At 48.1% G+C, this 19137-nt stretch overlaps 1 protein-coding gene across 1 annotated transcript in view; it reads right to left on the bottom strand.

Moving 5' to 3' along the window:
• The window catches only part of CFAP57 (cilia and flagella associated protein 57), a 68301-nt gene that overhangs the window by 25758 nt on the left and 23406 nt on the right, over nucleotides 1-19137 (bottom strand). The window contains exons 10-16 of the mRNA XM_069588730.1: nucleotides 15988-16200; nucleotides 14240-14413; nucleotides 11454-11615; nucleotides 7292-7447; nucleotides 6110-6203; nucleotides 5315-5505; nucleotides 1398-1571 (exon numbers count right to left, since the gene is read on the bottom strand). Coding sequence (XP_069444831.1) covers nucleotides 1398-1571; nucleotides 5315-5505; nucleotides 6110-6203; nucleotides 7292-7447; nucleotides 11454-11615; nucleotides 14240-14413; nucleotides 15988-16200 — 1164 coding nt within the window. The remainder of the gene's footprint in view (nucleotides 1-1397; nucleotides 1572-5314; nucleotides 5506-6109; nucleotides 6204-7291; nucleotides 7448-11453; nucleotides 11616-14239; nucleotides 14414-15987; nucleotides 16201-19137) is intronic.

Raw genomic sequence — 19137 nt, 5'->3', positions numbered from 1 at the left:
TAACCTCAGATATGCAGATGATGTCACCCTTATGGCAGAAAGCGAAGAGGAACTAAAAAGCCTCTTGATGAAAGTGAAAGAGGAGAATGAAAAAGTTGGCTTAAAGCTCAACATTCAGAAAAGAAAGATCATGGCATCTGGTCCCATCACTTCATGGGAAATAGATGGGGAAACAATGTCAGACTTTATTTTTTTGGGCTCCCAAATCACTGCAGAAGGTGACTGCAGCCATGAAATTAAAAGATGCTTACTCCTTAGAAGAAAAGTTATGACCAACCTAGACAGCATATTGAAAAGCAGAGACAACCCTTTGCCAACTAAGGTCCATCTAGTCAAGGCTATGGTTTTTCCAGTGGTCATGTATGGATGTGAGAGTTGGACTGTGAAGAAAGCTGAGTGCCAAAGAATTGATGCTTTTGAACTGTGGTGTTGTAGAAGATTCCTGAGAGTCCCTTGGACTGCAAGGAGATCCAACCAGTCCATTCTAAAGGAGATCAGCCCTGGATGTTCATTGGAAGGAATGATGCTAAATCTGAAACTCCAGTACTTTGGCCACCTCATGTGAAGAGCTGACTCATTGAAAAAGACTCTGATGCTGGGAGGGATTGGGGGCAGGAGGAGAAAGGGACGACAGAGGATGAGATGGCTGGATGGCATCACTGACTCTATGGACGCTGAGTTTGAGTGAACTGCGGGAGTTGGTGATGGACAGGGAGGCCTGGCGTGCTGCGATTCATGGGGTCGCAAAGAGTTGGACACGACTGAGCGGCTGAACTGACCTGAACGGAACTGGCAATTCTATGAAGATCTGTGAACTGAATGCCTCCTTGCCTGGCCGTCAGTGACTACAAACCTCTCCCCCGCCTTGTAAACTAAGTACCCTCTACTCCCAATCCTTCTCCCACCCACAGTGTCTGACCAGGAGCACCCCTGACTCCCTATGCTGAGGGCCTGAGGATACCTCCAGGAGCAGACTTTATCTCACCTCCAAAGACCTCATTTCCACTTTAAGCGTTTAACTCTGAAAACTCTAAATCCCACTTGCCAATAAAGGAAAGCCCAAAGGGTTCCCCAGAGCCATGGTGAACCTCCCTGTCTCCTGTAAACAGGAGCGAGGAGGACGAGCCCCAATGGTTACCCCATTGGAGGGTGTGGTAAAGATCTGTCTGCCTGTCTGTGCAGGGGGAACCTTCTCACTGGCCGGCGCTGCTTTCCAAACCCACTTGCTGGAGCTGAGGACATTCAGGTGGGAATTCTGCCAGTGCCCGCCACCCCACCGGCCCCTACCCTGGGCAGAGCCACTGTTAGCTGACTCCGTGTCCGTCCACCCATCCCATGCTTTCTCTGCAGTGCAGTCCAGGCCTGCCCCCCATGCCTCTCAGAGACCAGCCCGGTACCTTCTTCCTCATGATGCCTGTTTCTCCTTTGAGTCTCAGGTTTGATTCCTTTTCATCCCGAAGCTTCTTCTCATATTTGGTCTTGATGTCTTGGATCTCACGGTCTTCATCTTCTTCAATCTGCTTCTTGGTCTCTTCAAACTCCCGCAGCTGCTGCCTGACATCCTCCTGTGCCTGGCGTGGAGAGAAGAAGAGTGTGAGCCTGGGGAGGTGGGGACAGGTGGCACCTTGGAGCTCAAAGGGCCCAGGGCAAGGTGAGCATCGAAGGCTATCACGGGGATGAAAGACCGAGTGTTAGCACAGACATGGAAAACAAGGCCATGGGTCCACTGGCCCTTCCACTTTCTTCCTGTCCTGTCTGTCCCTCTCTCCCTACCAGACCAGGCCTCACGCTCCGTCACTTTGATCCCTGTCCCATCAGAACACCCACCATTCCACCTCTGGCTTTCTTCACACTGACACCAGCACCTCCCTCTATCTTCCTTTCACTAAACCTGTGATACTTACAACTTTATATTTATTTCTGGAATTACTTGATTGTCTCTCCCATTAGATGTAAGTTCCCTGCGGGTAAAAACCTAGCCTATCAGGCCCACCATGAGTTCCCAGTGTACAATGCACACCGGCACACAGTAGGCACGCAATAAATATTGAGTGAATGAGTGGCTTTTTAATTTCTCCCCCTTCCCTAATCCAATCAGTACCTCCCTTTCCACCTCTTGAATCCATCCACCTCTCTATGCCTCTGCCACTGCCCAGGCCCCCGCTATCTCGTGCCTGGACTGTTTTCAGCCTCCCAGCGGGCCTCCCGCCTCTGGTCATGCTTCCCTCCAGTCTGATCTCATCCTCTAGTCGAGGGGAGCTTTCGAAACCACACACCTGGTCATGCCGCCCCTAACTTGAAAGCCTTCTCTGCCTCACTCTTGTCTACCTCAGGGTAGAGTCTGGACTCTTGAACCCGGTCCACAGACTCTCAGGAGGCAGCCTGGCTCACCTCTCCAGCCTCAGCCATCACTGCCGCCCTGAGCTCCTACCAGTGTGAACTAACTGCAGCTCCCCCAGTGTGCACGGTCCTCAGCGACAGGACCTTGGTACTCGCCGTACCTCTGGTTCCAGCCTCTTCCCGCGGCTTTCTCTGACATTTCCTCCAGCTCTTGGTTGAGGTATCATTTCCTGTGTGAAGCCTGTATATCCCCCATCACGTAATAAATGCCTGTTTGACATGGAGGCTCCACGATGGCAGGGCCACATCTCTGTCCACCGCAGTGAATACCCAGCACAGTATACGGTATAGAGTTGGTGCTGAATCAGTAAAGGCCTAGAGCTCAGATGCTGGGAGAACAAGCTCTGCCTGGTGGAGCGTGGGGAGTGACTGGGGCAGGAGCCCTCCTTGCTCACTGCTGCCTGGAGGGGGACATTGTAGAACTCAGCAGAATCAGTGGCTTTCTTCTGATTCTGACCCTGGCATTCTCCCAGGTTGCACATACCATCCCTTGACCGAGTGTTTTGCAGAGTGAGAGAGGCAGGTGGTTTTAAAACTGAGCTCAATGACCTCCTGACAAAGGCTTCTCTTGGCTAGACTCTTGCTGGATGGAAGTCTGGCCAGTGGACTCCGTCTGTAACCTAGAGGGGCCCACCAGCCCCTGCTCCTGATCTGCTAAAAAGTAGAAGAATCCCAGTCAGTTTAGTAAGATGACATTTGGGAGGCATCTCTCTGGGAAAGTTCTGAGTTGAAATCCTGCTGACTCAAAAGAGAAAAAGCCTTGTTATCACTGTGAGAGGTCTGGGGAGGAAGGCTGGTCTCTCGCTACTCTGGGAGGATCCATTCACCCTAAAAGCAGAGCCCAGTAGACTGAGATGTTGTCGTATAAGCCACACGGACAAAAGGGGTCTGGGGGCCTTGAGAACACAGAGGGATGCCTAGCCCTGTAAAAGGGGAAGGAGGAGGGTGAGGGGTTAGGGGGAAATTGTCAAGGAGTTGGCTCTTGTCCTGAGTCCCTGAGGGTGCACACCAGCAGCCAAGTGAAAAAGCATCATCCTGAGCAGGGGCTCAGAGGTTGGTGTAGAAGAATTCCGGAGGCTCCACATCATTGGATGTGGGAAGCTGGATGGGGCAACCAGAAATGGGGCTGGGCAGGTAGGCAGGGCAGCTAGGCAGCATTCCTCACACTGTAGAACTGGAATCAGGTGGGCTGGGGTGGGGGTGGAATTCTCTTGGCTCTCTCTCTGCTATCTGAGCTCAGCCTCTGCCAAGTCTCTGGGGCCTCCACCCTCTACTTCCTACTGAGTCCACCTCCACTGCCCGGGCAGTGTCCCAGTTCACCGAGGACGTCTGGATGCCAACTCAGCAGCTTCCCTGCCATCATCAGGGTGGTTACAGAGGACCCTAGGATGTCTCCTGGTGCTGTGACCCTATCTTCCTGCACCCACTCTCAGGCCCACCCCCTGGACACGGTGCCACCTCTGAGCCTTAAAATACAGGCCCTGTTCTCTGAGCACAGGTGACTTCTCTGTTGGATCTCAGGTATGCCACCCTGGCTCTCAACCTCACCACGTTCCCTGGCCCAGTCTCGATTCATCCACTGTCTCTTGGTTCCTTACTGACTCTGGCCTGGACCCAGTGGCTGGTTCCCAGCAGACCATTATTTTCACCACTTGGTGAAGCCCCGGCTCTGGGTCAGGGCTGCCCTGTGCCTTCCTTGCTCACACGTTTACGCTCAGAGCCCTGCTGTGGAAAAGCACACAGGCTGGGGGGTGACTGCAGCCAGAATTAGTCCCAGGCAGCTAGGCCTTGAGCTACAGACCTGCTCATCCTCTTCCTGATCATTCCCTTCAGAAATCACTCCATACGGGGACTTCCCTGGTGGTCCAGCGGTTAACAATGTGCCTTCCAAAGTGGGTTCAGTTTCTGGCTGGGGAACTAAGATCCCACATGCCATGAGGCAACTAAGACCATGCACCGTAACGAAGACCCAGAGCAGCCAAAAAAAAAACACCAAAGAACCCCCAAATCACTCCACACCTTCATGACTCTCCTGCCCCCTCACTCTCAGAACACCATCTGCCAGAATTTTGTGTCAAAAAGGAGACCATCTGGCCTCTCTCAATTTTCTCTTCATCTCAGGAAATGAGATATTGCAGCAACCCCATCTGCTGGAACATTCGATGACTTTGCTCTGCCTGGACGCTCTCTCTTAACCTCCTGCATTTCCCTGTCTCCTGGTTAATCCCAGCTTCCATGCCTCCAGGATCTCAGTAGCTCCTACCAGCCTTTTCTGACCTTGCAGGCCAGCGGCAGGGGATGTGGGGGGTGGGTGGAGGGTTAGGAGGTGGAGAGGGGAGGTGCTCTGTGTCTGCGTTCCCGACTGTCCCGTCTACATTTTGAGGAACATTAGTCTGCGTGACCGCCTCTCTCACCCAACCGAGAACCTGGCCCCACATTTCACTTTGCTTGACCAGCCAGCACTTATGCTGGTAAACCTGTAACACAGGTCTGTTTGTTGAGTCCGTGAAGGAATGATTTTATCTTGTGAGACATAAGGAGCTACAAAGGGTTTCAGGCAACCACCTTCCCCATGGCTCAGGTACCTTGTCCGTCTCCAGGTTCTACAGGCTTCTGCTAGAAAGCTCTCCCCGGTGAAGATACAGTTAGAAGAGAACAATGGGGATGAACTTAGTCTAGCCAAGGAGCTGCGGTCTGAAAGGCTGAGCACCTCCCCACTCAGGGAGGCCCCTAGCTGCCAGGAACGCAAACACAGACACAGCACAAAACAAGGCCACGAAGCACACTCAGGAAGGAAGGTGGGGAAGGAAAAGGAGGTCAAGCGAGGCTCCCCACGGCTCTCAGGGCTGTTCCCGGGCAAGGGCTGCGGGATGGCACTGTGAACAGGAGGCACAGCTCAGCTTCCTGTGAGTACCTCTTCCAGGAGGGTGGTTTTCTCCTGCAGTTTGGCCTCGTAAAACTCAGTCAGCTCCTCCAGGGCCTGGCTCTTGGTCTCATCGTTATCCCGAAGCTGCTTCTCGTACTCCTCTTGCATCCTCTGGGACTTGAGCTGCAACTCCTGGTACTTCTCATATTCCAGAAGCAACTTTTGGTTGTTGCAACATTCTGGAGAGAAGCAAGGAAGGTTACTTCAGGAGGGATGGTAGCGCTAGCCCCGGGGACACTCAGGAGCCTTGGCTGCTTTTCTGTTCCCTTCCAGCACCAGCTAGAGCTTCTGCTTCGACAGGCCAGATTCAAATGCACACCCATCTTCCTTACAGGGTCCCCACGCTATCGTCATATAAAGCAACCTGATTCCCTCCCTTCGATGTTAGGCAGAAAGGTTTCCAGGAAAGTGCAGAGGGATGTTGGGGGGTTCAGGGCCAAGAAAAATGTCCTGAGTATGTAAAACAGGTATCAGTGCCCCCATCTTTTGGAAGAGTAAACTGAGGCTGGGGTAGGTTAGGTGACTCCCTAGAGCACCCAGTAAGTCAGGGTGAGTCTGGGACCCAGTGCAGCCTATTAGGTTCCAAACCCACACTTTTTTGTATCTCCTACTGGCACGCAGTAGGTATTTAACCTGTGTTTAAAGAATGAGTAAATACACCGGAATAAAAACCACAGTGAGCTCTAGGGGACAAAGGCAGGCTGTTTACAGACTGGGGTTGAATCCAGAGGGCTGCTGGACTTTGCCCCCAACCAACCGCCCTCTGCCCAGGGGTGGCCTCACCCAGGTCTTGCAATTCCCGGCTCTGTTTGTCCAGGAGGTCGTCCATGCGTTCACGATGGAGTACATCCTGCTTTTCTTTTTCAGTTTTTAAAACCTAAGACACAGAGTCAAATATTCTCATTTCTACACGTCTGCGGAAAGCATCGCTGTGAGAAGCACCAATTGTATAATAGCCTCCTTCACTCACAAATTTCCCAAGCCCTTACGTTGTTCTATGAACAACATTCAAGCTATCATTTTTATCTGTATTATAGTCTGCTCTGAAAGTTCTATATTATCTCTATACCGATCCCTTCTGTGAAATGGATCTTGTCAATCATGAGTTCAGTTTTGGACAGGCACCAAATGGATTTTTGGGTGGAAAAGGTAAAGATTGATTTGAATCCTCTGTTGTTAGCACATTGCTCTCAAAGGAAATCCTTGGATATGTACATGTGTCAGCTTCTAAGAAAGTGTTTTCTTTTACGGAGCAGGAAAGCTCCTTGCAGACAGAGAAGGGACCTAACTTTGTATTCTGTGTACAGAGGGCACAGAATTGTTGATTAAATGAATGAAATACTAAAGTTAACTGCCAGGGTGTTTTTAGACCCATAGAGATAACATAAAAGAACCAAATACCACTTGAGCAAAAAACTGGCAGCGTTGGAAGAAGGGCCAGGCAGGTTTGTACAGAAGAGAAAAATCATTCCAGGAGAATCTTGGACCAATGTTAATGACAAGAAGGCCATTTAGACTAATTTTACTTAACTTACTGACAATCTGGAGATCAATATTCTGTAAGCTTTCTCTTTCCATACTTTATTTTTCTTGTTACTTTTCATTTTGCTATTAAGTAAGTCTCTCTTTATCAGAAAGGTAATATATTCTCCTGGAGGAGAATTTGGAAATTATAGAAAAGCATAAAGAACTAAATTCAAACTATCCACAATCTCAACTTCCAGAGATGGTCATATCTTTATCTATTTTCTTAAAAATCGCTCTAGGTGTATCTATTTTACCTCGTTAGTAGCATTCACCATAAGGAGTTTTTTATATTCTGCTTTTTTCTCTTTTTCCACTTAGCACTTTGCTCTAAGCATTTCTGATGTTATCAACATTATCATATGTCTTATTGTTTGAGCGAGTGCTAGTTGTCGTGAGTGAATGTGAAATTTCTTATTTGAGGCTGTTGATTCAACAGACCTGGTTTTTTGTTTTCAAGGACTCCATTTCCTGGAGAAACTTGTCTGTTAGCTCCTTAATCTTCTCAGAATAGTTCATATCCTTTAGTCGAAGCTGATACTCATTCTCCATTTTTAATTCTTCCACACGAGTCTTCAGCTCCAACATAACCTGAGCCTTTGGGAGGAGGACACAGAATCAAGAACATTCACAGCGCGGCTGAATCGGACTATTTAAACCTGTGGCCTTGAGCTCCCTGGGACCTGCAGCTCTGCTCAGAGCATGCGTCATCTTTCCACATAAGACACAGATCAGACACCTGGAGACATATGAGCTTCTTCCTCTGTCTCCAAAACACCTATTCAGTACGGAGCTCCATTGAGTGACAGGCATTATGCTAATAACGCACATCTCTCCTGCAAATATGCTTAAATGTCACCTGCTCAGTCAGGTCTACATGGACCTGATTTAATCCTGCTTCCTTCCCCTTGCTATTCCCATTCCCAGCACTGACTCCCCACCCCTTACCCTGCTCTACTTTTCATTATCCCCTTAGATCTTGGCACTTTTAAATGCTATGTATTATTTTGCTTATTGCCTTTTGTCTTCATCCCCCACTAGAATTCAATCTCCAAGAAGGCTGAGATCTTTGCTGGTTTTATATACTGATGTATTCAGGTACCTAGATGGTGCTAAACACACAGTAGGCACTCAAAAAGTATTTGTTGAATCAGGGCTCCTGCCTCCTTGGAACTTACCGGTTACTGAATCAGCCAGGTAGACATATCATTACCAATTGTGAGAAGTGCCCAAAGCCAGGCAGTGTGTCTCCAGGCTGGGCTAGAGAAGGACTGAGGGCAGACGCATTAGTTGAGGGGCCCTGCACAGTCCTGGTGCGCAATGGTAAGGGCCTGGCCAGAGGTCGGGGAGCAGATCAGAGTGGAAAGATTCTGGAGAGGTTTTAGGGAATGGTACCTGATGTGGTGCAGATGAGTGAGAGGACTATGGGTGAAGTTCACCTCCCTTGACCGGACCATTCCCTGAGGGTTGCCCTGGCCTGGCTTGCTTCCCTGCTTTATCCTGGGAGCCCAGCACAGGACCAGCAACAGGGTCAGCACAAAATGAACACTTTTCAGATGAACATGTGGCCCTGGGGGGTCTTCCGGGGATGAGTGGGATACATTTATTGGCCGGAACCACAGGTTCTGACACGCCGCACTGGAAGCACTTGCTCATCCTCCTGCCTCTGTCCTTCTCCACGTGGCTGCTGCCAAGAAGTCTCTCCAGATGAAAGTCTATCAAGTCGTTGCCTAACTCAGATCATCAATGGGGCCTTATGAACCATCTCCAAAGTCTAAAACCTGCTATAAAAGCCCCCTCACCTCCTCTCTCTGCTTCAGCTCCAACCTTTCTCTGCAGCACCCCCTCCACTCCAGCCCCACTAGCTAGGGGCATCCTCCTCAGAGCACTCTCCCTCACCCATCTGCATACGTCCATGTCCTGGAGGCTCTGTTCAAGGCTCGCTTCCTCAGACACCAGTCTGCTTGGGTCAGGGCCCCTTGTTGGTGCTCTCACAGCACCGTTTCCTTCCTAACACTCACTACACATCTGATTCCCCCGGCTGTCTAGTGACTAGGACTCCATGCTTTCACTGCCAAAGGTGTGGGTGCAATTGCTGGCTGAAGAACTAAGTTCCTGCAAGCCATGTGGCAGGGCCAAAATAAATAAATGAATAAAAATTTACCCACACCTTCTCCCGTGATATAAGCTCCAGGACTGTCTATGTCTTTCATTCCTGTAATCCCAGATCTAGCACAGTGTCTGGCACATGGCAGATCCCTCTGCAAGTACTAGTTGGATGCATGAATAAATGAGTGACTAATGACTAATTCAGCCTGGGTGAATCACAAAGTTACACAGAATGTCAGAAAGAGGATAAAGAAAAAGTGAGAGCTGGGAATTCTGGGCAAGGTGACTTTTAAGGCCAGGTGAAGGAAGGGCCAGGCAGGCTGCTGGGGAGGAACAGTCAGTGGCTTTACAGGCAATGATGAGCGTGGGCGCATGGAGCCTGAGAAACAAGGGAATTTCAAGAAGTGAGGGGAACACACACTGGTCACTTCCGGTTGGCAGCAGCGCTGTCAGGCCTAGCTGGGGGCGGGGTCAGGAGGGCCCAGACTCCTCAGGCTTTGGTGCAGCCTGGTGTGTCCTGTTTGGTGTCTTCTTCTCCCCTCTGGGAAGAAGAGAGAAAAGGGAGAAGGAGGAGGAGACACACGTGCCTGCCTGCAGGAGCTTAGACCCCAACTGTCACAGGCTCTCCCTCAGCCTTTCCTCCCACTTCCCTTTCCTGCAGAAAGTTCCAGGGAGCTCCCAGAGTGATCTCCGGGAGTCCCCAGGGGACTATCATCCTACGATGGGGCCCTTTTGGCATTGCGGTCCTGCTGCTTCCACTTGTCGCTGTCCCTTGCATGAGTGTGAGTTTCCTGATCACAGGGCCCGGCTTGCCTTTCCACATGTGTAACCCCAGTGACCAGCAAACATCAGGTACTCAGTGAATGCACATTAAACTCTGCATGAACGGCAGTGAGTGCACAGCTGTGCACGCTCTGTACGCCCTGAGAGAATACCACTCACTGGGCTTCTTCCTCGGGGAGCACAGGGCTCAGAGCACTCCAAACACATGTGACTGGACTGTTGGCTGGATCAACAGGAGGAAAGGTGCTCTGAGGCCATGATGATGGAAGTGGGCTGTGGATGAAGTCTGGATTGGTGCTCTGCGTCTACTCCTAACTGTAATAGCTCTGTGTGTAGTAGCACCATGGACATGCCACTCAGCCTCTCCAAAGTATGTCCTGAAACATAGGGGAAAACAATAGTATCTTCTCCAGTTGTGAGATTTAAATGAGAAAATACTTATAAAGTAATTAGTACAGTGTTTGATTTGTGGCAAACCTAAGAAAAAGGTTTGCTGTTTTTAGTCGTTAAGTCGTGTCCAGCTCCTTTGCAGTTCCATGGACTGTAGCACAAGAGGCACCTCTGTCCATTGAATTCCTCCAAGGCAAGAATACTGGAGTGGGTGCCATTTCCTCCTCCAGGGGATCTTCCTGACCCAGGGACCAGACCTGTGTCTCCTGTGTTGGCAATTAGCACAGTGTCTGGTTTGTGGCAAACCTAAATAAAGGGTGTGTTGTTTGGTCACTTAGTTGTATCCAACTCTTTTTTGTTGTGACCCCAAGGACTGTAGCCCACCAGGCTCCTCTGTCCATGGGATTCTCCCAGCAAGAATACTGGAGTAGGTTGCCATTTCCTCCTCCAGGGGATCTTCCTGACCCAGGGATCGAACTTGTGATTCCCGCATTGGTAGGCGGCTTCTCTACCACTGGGCCACCAGGGAAGCTCCCCCTCAAAAGGTTGGTTACTGGATATTATTACTTTTATTGTCTTACTATTGAAAGCAGTGGATTTCAGGACTGTTTTATAAATACCTTTTTTAAAAAAAAAAAAAGGTTCCAGATACCAGCTGTTATTTAAGTTTCACAGATACAACTGGAATATTCAGTGTGCCACGTTAATTTTGTAAGTATTTATCGACTGTCTCCCACATGCTTGGCATGTGCTGGAAACTGTTGGTCATTAAAGTGAATTACGTCACAGTCCCTGCTTTCAAGGAGAAGGCAATGGCACCCCACTCCAGTACTCTTGCCTGGAAACTCCCATGGACGGAGGAGCCTGGTGGGGGGCAGTCCATGGGGTCGCGAAGAGTCGGACACAACTGAGAGACTTCACTTTCACTTTTCACTTTCATGCCTTGGAGAAGGAAATGGCAACCCACTCCAGTATTCTTGCCTGGAGAATCCCAGGGACAGGGGAGCCTGGTGGGCTGCCATCTATGGGATCACACAGAGTCGGACACAACTGAAGCGACTCAGCAGCAGCAGCACCTGCTTGCAAAGAGTAGGAGAGGAGAGCTAGGTCACAGGCTGAGAGCACAGCTCAGTATAAGTCAGAGTGGCCACATGGCAGAGGCATAGGCGGGTGGGAAGGACACAGGGTGGTGGTGGTGGGGGTGGTCTGCACTGGGCATGGGTGAAGCCAGGCCAGGGAGGGGCTCTACGCCAGTCCCAGGACACTGGACGCAGTCTGGCAGGCAATTCCCCTGTTGCTCTTCGTCAGATCCAGTTCTTACCTTCTCTTCCATGTCTGTCTTGGTAACGAGCACCTCTTCAGCAAAGCCCACCTCCCTCTCTCGCTTGATTCCCCGACCATCCTTATCGAAGACCTTCCAGGTGAACAGGCAGCCATCCTCGGCAACGCTCAGCAGGAACTGGTCGTCAAAGGTGAGCGACATCTGAGGAGAACGAGCATGGTGAGGAGGCTTTCCCAGGCCGTGCGGACCAGGGCAGAGTCAGTGGTTGTGCAAGATACCCACCCCATGCAGGCCCGGGCACAGCCTCCCAGGGAGGAAGATTCGATCTCAGAAAAGAGTGAGACAGGAACCCTCAAGGGCTTCTGGGAATGAATGAATGAATGGATTTGGAATCTTTAGAGTCAATTATTAGGTACACGAAAGAATCAACCATTAAAAAAAAACAAACCAATAATCCAATTAGGAAGTGGGCAAAAGATACAAAGACATCTCAATAGAGAAGTAATACAGACGGCAAATAAGCACACGAAAAGATATTCAACATTATTAGTCATTAAGGAAATGCAAATGAAGACTATGATGAAATGTCACTATATTCCTATCAGAACAGCTAAAATAAAAAAAAAGTGATAATACTAAATGCTGGCAATGATGCAGAGAAACTGGATCTTTTGTGTATTGCTGAAAGGAATAGGAAACAGCTCGGCAGTTTCTTGAAAAACTAAATAAACATACTTGCAATATATGATTCAGCAACAGTATTCCTGAGCATTTACCCCAGAGAAATGAGCTTATGTTAACATAAAAGCCAGTATGGAATTGTTCATAGCAATTTTATTTGTAGCAGCCCAAGACCTATGGGGAAAAATCAAATATCTTACAAGGGGTAGACAGTTAAATCACAGCACACCCTTACCATGGAATTCTACTCAGAGAAAACAGAATAAAGTATTGATATATGAAATAACTGACATGGAGATCAAAGGTATTATGCTGAGTGAAAAAAAGCTCCTCTCAAACGGTCATATACTGTATGATTGTGTGTTAGTCGCTTAGTTGTGTCTGACCCTTTGCGACCCCTGGACTGTAGCCTGCCAGGCCCCTCTGTCCATGGAATTCTCCAGGCAAGAATACTGGAGTGGGTCGCCATTCCCTTCTCCAGGTACTGTATGATTATTTTCCATTTCTATAATGTTGACATCTTGATAATTTCATATATATACTGTATGATTATTTACATAAAATGATCAAGGTGTCAACGTTATAGAAATGGAAACTGAATTAGTGGTTGCTGAGGACTAGGCATGGCGGTGGGACTATGATGGGGGCAGGACGGAGCTCTTTGTGGTGCCAGAATAGTTCTGTGTCTTGCGTGCAGTCGTGGTTGCACACGCCTATGCATGAGAAACAATGACACGGGACCCCACCTTGTGTACCACGTCAGTTTTCTGGTTTGACGCTGTGCATCAGATGTAACTATTGGGGGAAGCTGGGTGAGGAGCACCAGGACCTTGATGCTATCTTTTAGATTTCTTGTGAATCTATAGTTACTTTAAAATAGAAAATGAAAACTGAAGTTATCAACTACGGAAACTCTCTTCTCATAATCACCAAAATGTGTCAAGAACTTTAAAAATGGCCATTCTCTTTCCCTCAGGATTCACTCTCTGTCTAGACATTTAGTCTTAGGAAATAATCAGAGATGCTCATAGGAATCTACAGACTAGGATATTCATGAGCTCATGGGATAATTTAAATGCCCAGTTGTAAGAGATGAGTTAAATAAGTTATGATCCATCATTGTGATAGGATATTTGAATAGCTGCTAAAATTATGCTTTTGAGGAATATTTAATTGTACAAAAAAATGCCTACAACAGCACACATTTTAAAAAAGCACCCAACAAAAGAAGACATACAGTATGATCTTAATTTATTTAAAGCATATGCACAAAAATGCAGAAGAAAATGCATCAGTATATCAATGATGATGCCATTAGGATTTTTACTCCTAAAATAAACATGTCTTGCTTTTATAATCAGGAAAGTAAGCATCCACAGGATTTAGTGGTTCTAAAGCAAAGTGGGGAGATATGTGCTAGCAATTTACTCTGGACCCAAGACTCAGGTTCAGTACAGGAATGTTCTAGTTTATAACGAAAAAGTCCTTTCCTAATAAGGATGTGTCTGCAGGCAAGTCAATTTAAAGTTTGGGACTTAATGAAAACCTCAGGGGCTGGTATTGTTCAACTGGAGTCAAGAGAGGGAGGAGGGAGAGAGAACACATTTCCCAGAGCCTGTTCTTCAGGATCCCATTGCAAACATGGACACTGCTTTTTTCACAAGGGGGGATGGAAGGACAATTTACAAATGTGTGCTCATGTTATTGCCCCTGGGGACGGATGGGGGCTCATCTCCTGGGCTATGTCTCCTTTCAGTCCAGAACAACTCTGTGGAGAAGGATAGCTGCGAGCCATTAGCAGCTGGGACATGAGGGTGCTGGCCTGTAGAGGACAGCTGAGCAGGGCCCTACAGCATCTCTCAAATGGCCCATATTATTATGCAAAATAATATGATGAACAATCTTGTACATAAATGTTCAGGGGCACCTCTGACCACTTCCTAGGACAAATTCCTGGGGGTAGTTCAAACAGAGTATTAAGAGCCCGTAAGTATTTACTGAAAACTTGGCTGGATTAATAAATAAGGGGAGAGAAAAGATGCTGGGAGGGAGAAGGGATAAAGCAGGTACACAGCAGACAGGACCAGGTGGATCTCTCGAGAGCTGAATCTGGGACTGAACCCCAGGGAAATGGTCCCCCTCACCTTGGTCACAGGACCTGCGTGGGCCTGGTACTCATTGAATTCTTTCTGCAGAGGGAGCGGGTACTTCATGGCACGGATGGTTCCCACCGAGGTGCCCACAAACATCATGCGTCCGGAGTGGGAGATGACGATGGCTGTGTAGGTGACGTCAAATGCTGACATCTCTCGAATTACCTGAAACACAGCCAGCTCTGTTCAGGGCGAGGGGCTGACCCGTGTCCCCAGTGTCCCCAGGCCATTCTCCTCCTTGCTTTTAATACCATCATTAGGGCAACTTCTGGATTTTAAACTGTGTGTTTTCCAACCTTTTAGCATCTGGCATAGTGTCTAGCACATAAAAGGGCACAAACTAAGTATTTCTTGGCAGCTTGACTGATCAGTAAACAGTTCTAGGAGTTAGGAATAACACTAAGGAAACTTTCATAAGATACCCAGCAGCGTTCTACTGCTTTTACAGGTTGTAACTCATTTAACCCTCACAAAAACCCTTTCAGGCAGTTACCATCATCCCTATTTTAAAGATGATGAAACAGAGCCACAGAGACACAGAGATGCTAGGTAAGTTACCTCAACTCACCCACCTACACTCAGGCTCCCGAGAGTATGCTCTCGACTGCTATTCTATCATGTATCTCAAACTAATAATGGGATGTGGATCATAAATTTATTCAGCAAATAGTTATTAATGTCCATTATGGGAACAAAACTACACTGTCAGGGAATTAACTTATTTCTTCACTCTTTAATTCACTCATCCACCCATCCATCCACCTATCTGTAGCCTACCAGGCTCCTCAGTCCGTGGGATTTTCCAGGCAGAAATACTGGAGTGAGTTGCCATTTCCTTCTCCAGGGGATCTTCCTGACCCAGGGATCAAAGCCAGGTCTCCCGCATTGTAGGCAGACACTTTATTGTCTGAGCTACAGAGCTCTAAGGTCTTATAGGAACAAAACTACACTCTCAGGGAATTAATTAATTAATTCACTAATTCATTAACTCACTCTTTAATCCACCCATCCATCCACCTATCTGTCCATCCACCCTACTGTCCATCAACCCACCCATCCACCCAGCCATCAATTATTTACTGGGTGTTTTCTGTGGGCCATGCATTGTGCTACCTAGTAGGGATACCAAGAGATGGGAACCATGGCCCTCCCCTTAAGAAGCTTTGCTCTGGTGCAGCGCCGTGGAAACCACCACACTGGGGGCTACCTGGGGGCATACTGGAGAGATACCCTCCCCTGGGTTGGGCTCGTGGAGGACACTGCTCCTTTTCCAGGAAGTGTCCTTGCCAAGCTCTTCTTTCCTCCCTTAACTATTTGGGAGCCAAGGTGCATAATTTTAAAATTTCAGAGTTTGGGGATTTCCAAACAATTATGGAGGCAAGCTTAGGTGACAGCAATAACTACGGTTCTGTTTTTAGCCCAAGGAAGTAGGTGCAAATCAAGGGCTAGAGCGTTTAGAGACGCTGCTGACCTCCTTCCTTGGAGGGTGAGAGAGAAGTTACAGTCAGCAAGCAAAGGAGGAATGGAAAAGCGCCCACAACTTGAGTGAGTCAGGTGGGCACTGGGCAGGAAATTCCAGAAGTAACAATTACTGAGCTGATCCTCTAGGGATGAGGAGGCAGGTGTTCTCCCAAGAAGAAGGGCCCTGTTCTCAGAGAACCCCTTTCTGCTGTAAACACAGGAAGCTGTCTTCGGCAGATCAAGGCAGCAGCCCAGAGGAGGGACGGGGGCAGACTCACTGAGGAATCTGCAATCTCCTTGAGAGTCTGGTCTGACCCAACAGCAAAGATGATTTTGCCATCAGGAGAGATGGTGACGCAGTTGTAGCTGCAGGACTTGAGCACACATTCTGTCTCTCTCTTTCCTGTGGACAGACTCCATTCGTACACAGCACCATCTGTGCCACAGGAAATCAGCTTGCTGTCATCTGTATTCCACGCAACTGAACGAATCTACAGGGGATGAAGACATGCCCAGCTGGGAGTGCGAATGTACACACACTCTCTCTCTCTCTCTCTCTCACACACACACACACACACACACCCCTCTCAAGGAGAGGAGGAGACCCCCTTACGTGATTCACTATGCTGAGGCAGAGTGTCCTTTCCTGGTACATACCCTTCAGTAAACACAAACCATAGCTTTGTAGGAAAGTTAGCATTCTATTTCCTCAGACGTTTGCAAAATACGGAAGATTAAATATTCTCATTTCTGTTTCACTTTATGAATGTAAAGACTGAATCATAATAATTCCGATAATGCTGCAATCAATCATTGCTATGTTTTACAAAAGTTTTTATTTTGAAATAATTATACAGACATATATTCAAAGGGAGTTGCAAAAATTGCATAGAGAGGGTACTTCCAAATGGCAGAGTAAGAACCTCAGCTGGCCTATCCCTTACATAATAGTAACTTAGAAATCACAAAAACAGTTATTTAGGGACTTCCCTGGTAAGAATCCCCTAAGAATCCACTCTTTCACTGCAGGGGGTACAGGTTTGATCCTTGGTTGGGGAACTAAGATCCAGCACGCCTCGTGGTGTGGCCAAAAAGTTTATAAAAACAGTTATTTAGAGTCTCTGGCAATTGTCTTCAGGGCATATAGAAAATGCAGAAACATTCACTCAGGAAAATGTACTCAATCTCAGGAGGAACAGAGACTGCAGGATATAAGTGCTAATCTGCTCCTTTACCCTCCTCATCCTCAAACACTTTATTCCAGTGTCCTCTGGGCAGCTGTAGCCAAAAGGTGGGGCTCCCTCTCTCCCCCAGAGCTTAGCCATTGGCTATGGTTTCATCATGGGAAACCTGCTGGCATTTCTCATTCCCACCCAGAAGCTCTATTCCAGGCAAGTGTGGCCAAGAGGACCTCATCTCCCTTCCCCTAGCCAGTCCCACCTGCTGGTGGAAACTACTCCAAGCGCAGAAGCGTGAGGATACTGGTACCCCAGCTGCCCCTGCCCCAGTTAACTCAATGCGTGGGGGGTTCTACACCATGAGGCGAGAGCCGAAGAGACGAGGGATCCCACCGCCTTTCCACCCGCAAGTGCCACACACAGAGTAGGCAGGTCACTCTTGGGAAATAAAGTCGCTACCCCTCCCCCTCCGCTCTGGTGCAGTGGAGCAGAACTTCTTCCCAGGGGGACGTTTGGTCATAAGACAATGAGCTCCACAGCTCTGCTGGAGGAGACTGACTTATTTGGAGCAGAGCATGGAGAATTTCATCCTACGGGCATCATCTAAATCGGTGGAGATCTAGGTGGAGGGCGGTTAAGAGAAGGCTGGAAACTCCCTGATAGAAGTAAAATGGCAGAGCAGTAACAGAATTACAGCAGGAAGAAGAAGGGAAGGAGACAGTCGAGAGAGCCCTTCCGGGATGAGAGACAACTGTGGGGATCAGGAAGGCTGATGTATGTGCTATGCTGCACACACTCAGGAGAAATCAGGGCAGGATACGGGGACACTTGAAAGCATCTCCCATGCTGCACAAAACCCCACTGACACAGGATGGAAGCCTCACAGGCACGAAGGGTTTAAACACAACATCTGACCAACACTAACTGAGTAATAAGCTTCTGAGCCAGGGGCATCTCCCAGGAAGTCAGGCTTAGAAATAACATCATGCTTCTGCCTGGCAGCCTGGAAGGCGGGGTGCATGGCTGAGGCTGCACCCTCTCAGGTATAGTCAGAGAGGGAACCTCGAAACTACTAGTTCCTGGCTAAACGTGGAGCAAAAGCATAAACCCCATGAACTGTTACAGGAAAAATCACAGTTTTCTGTTTTCTAAACAAAAATCCAACAGTAAAAATATAACTGGGGAAGGGGCCTTAAGCATAATCTATGACTAATTAAGTGGCTTAGGTCAACCCAGGGACAAGCCCTAGGTAACCAGGCTAAAAGATCAAGAAAGAAAAACATCTGTGCAGAGACATCTGAGGCTGCCCACTGCAGGAGAAAAAAAGACTTCTCAGAATGAGTTTACCAAGTCACTGAGCAAAACTGCCAAATAAAAACAACATTCTAACTTTTTCCCTTTTCCATATTGGCAACTCCCCTCTCTCATAGAGCGACTGGCTTCCATAGTCTCCAATACATTAATATCTCCAACACATTTTCTCAGTCTCCTTCTAAGTAGCCAACCTCCTGACCAACTAGACACCTTTTTGGGTGTCCTTTTTAAATTACATTTTTTGATTGTTTGTCACTATTATGTAAAAATGGACTTAAATATAATCATTTCCAACAATATTCCCAGATTCACGAAGTTTAATAGTTTATCTGCAAATTCTCTAAATTTTCTACAAACTCAGCTATGCTGTCTGTGGTCACAGCTTTCTTCCTTCCTTTCCTACCCTCATGCCTCTTATTTTGCTATGGTCTGAATATTTCTGTCTCTCATCAGCCCCACCTCAATTCATATGTTGAAATCCGGACATCCCAGGGTAATGGTATTAGGAAGTGGTGCCTTTGGGACGTGATTAGGTCCTGAGTTCTCCCCCTCATGAATGGGGTGAGTGCTCTTAGGAAAGGCTCCTTCCACCATGTGAGGCTATAGAAGTCTGAAACCAGGAAGAGGGCCCTCTTCTGATCGTTTGATTTCAGACTCCCTACCCTCCAAACTGTGAGGAAAAATTTCTGCAGTCTGGGCTATTTTGTTATGGCAGCCCCATGGACTAATGTTGCACTTCCCTGGCATCTCAGATGGTAAAGAATCTGCCTGTAACATGGGAGACCTGGGTTCGATCTCTGGGTTGGGAAGATCCTCTGGAGGAGGGCATGGCAACCCACTCCAGTATTCTTGCCTGGAGAATCGCCATGGGCAGATGAGCATGGTGGGCTACAAGAGGTTGCAAAGAGCTGGACACGACTGAGCAGTGGACTAAGC

This window comes from Ovis canadensis, chromosome 1, assembly GCF_042477335.2.
Source record: "Ovis canadensis isolate MfBH-ARS-UI-01 breed Bighorn chromosome 1, ARS-UI_OviCan_v2, whole genome shotgun sequence".
In the NCBI taxonomy this organism is placed as follows: Eukaryota; Metazoa; Chordata; class Mammalia; order Artiodactyla; family Bovidae; genus Ovis; species Ovis canadensis.
The sequence above is the reverse complement of the archived record's forward strand: the minus strand, read 5'-3'. Positions and strand labels throughout refer to the sequence as shown.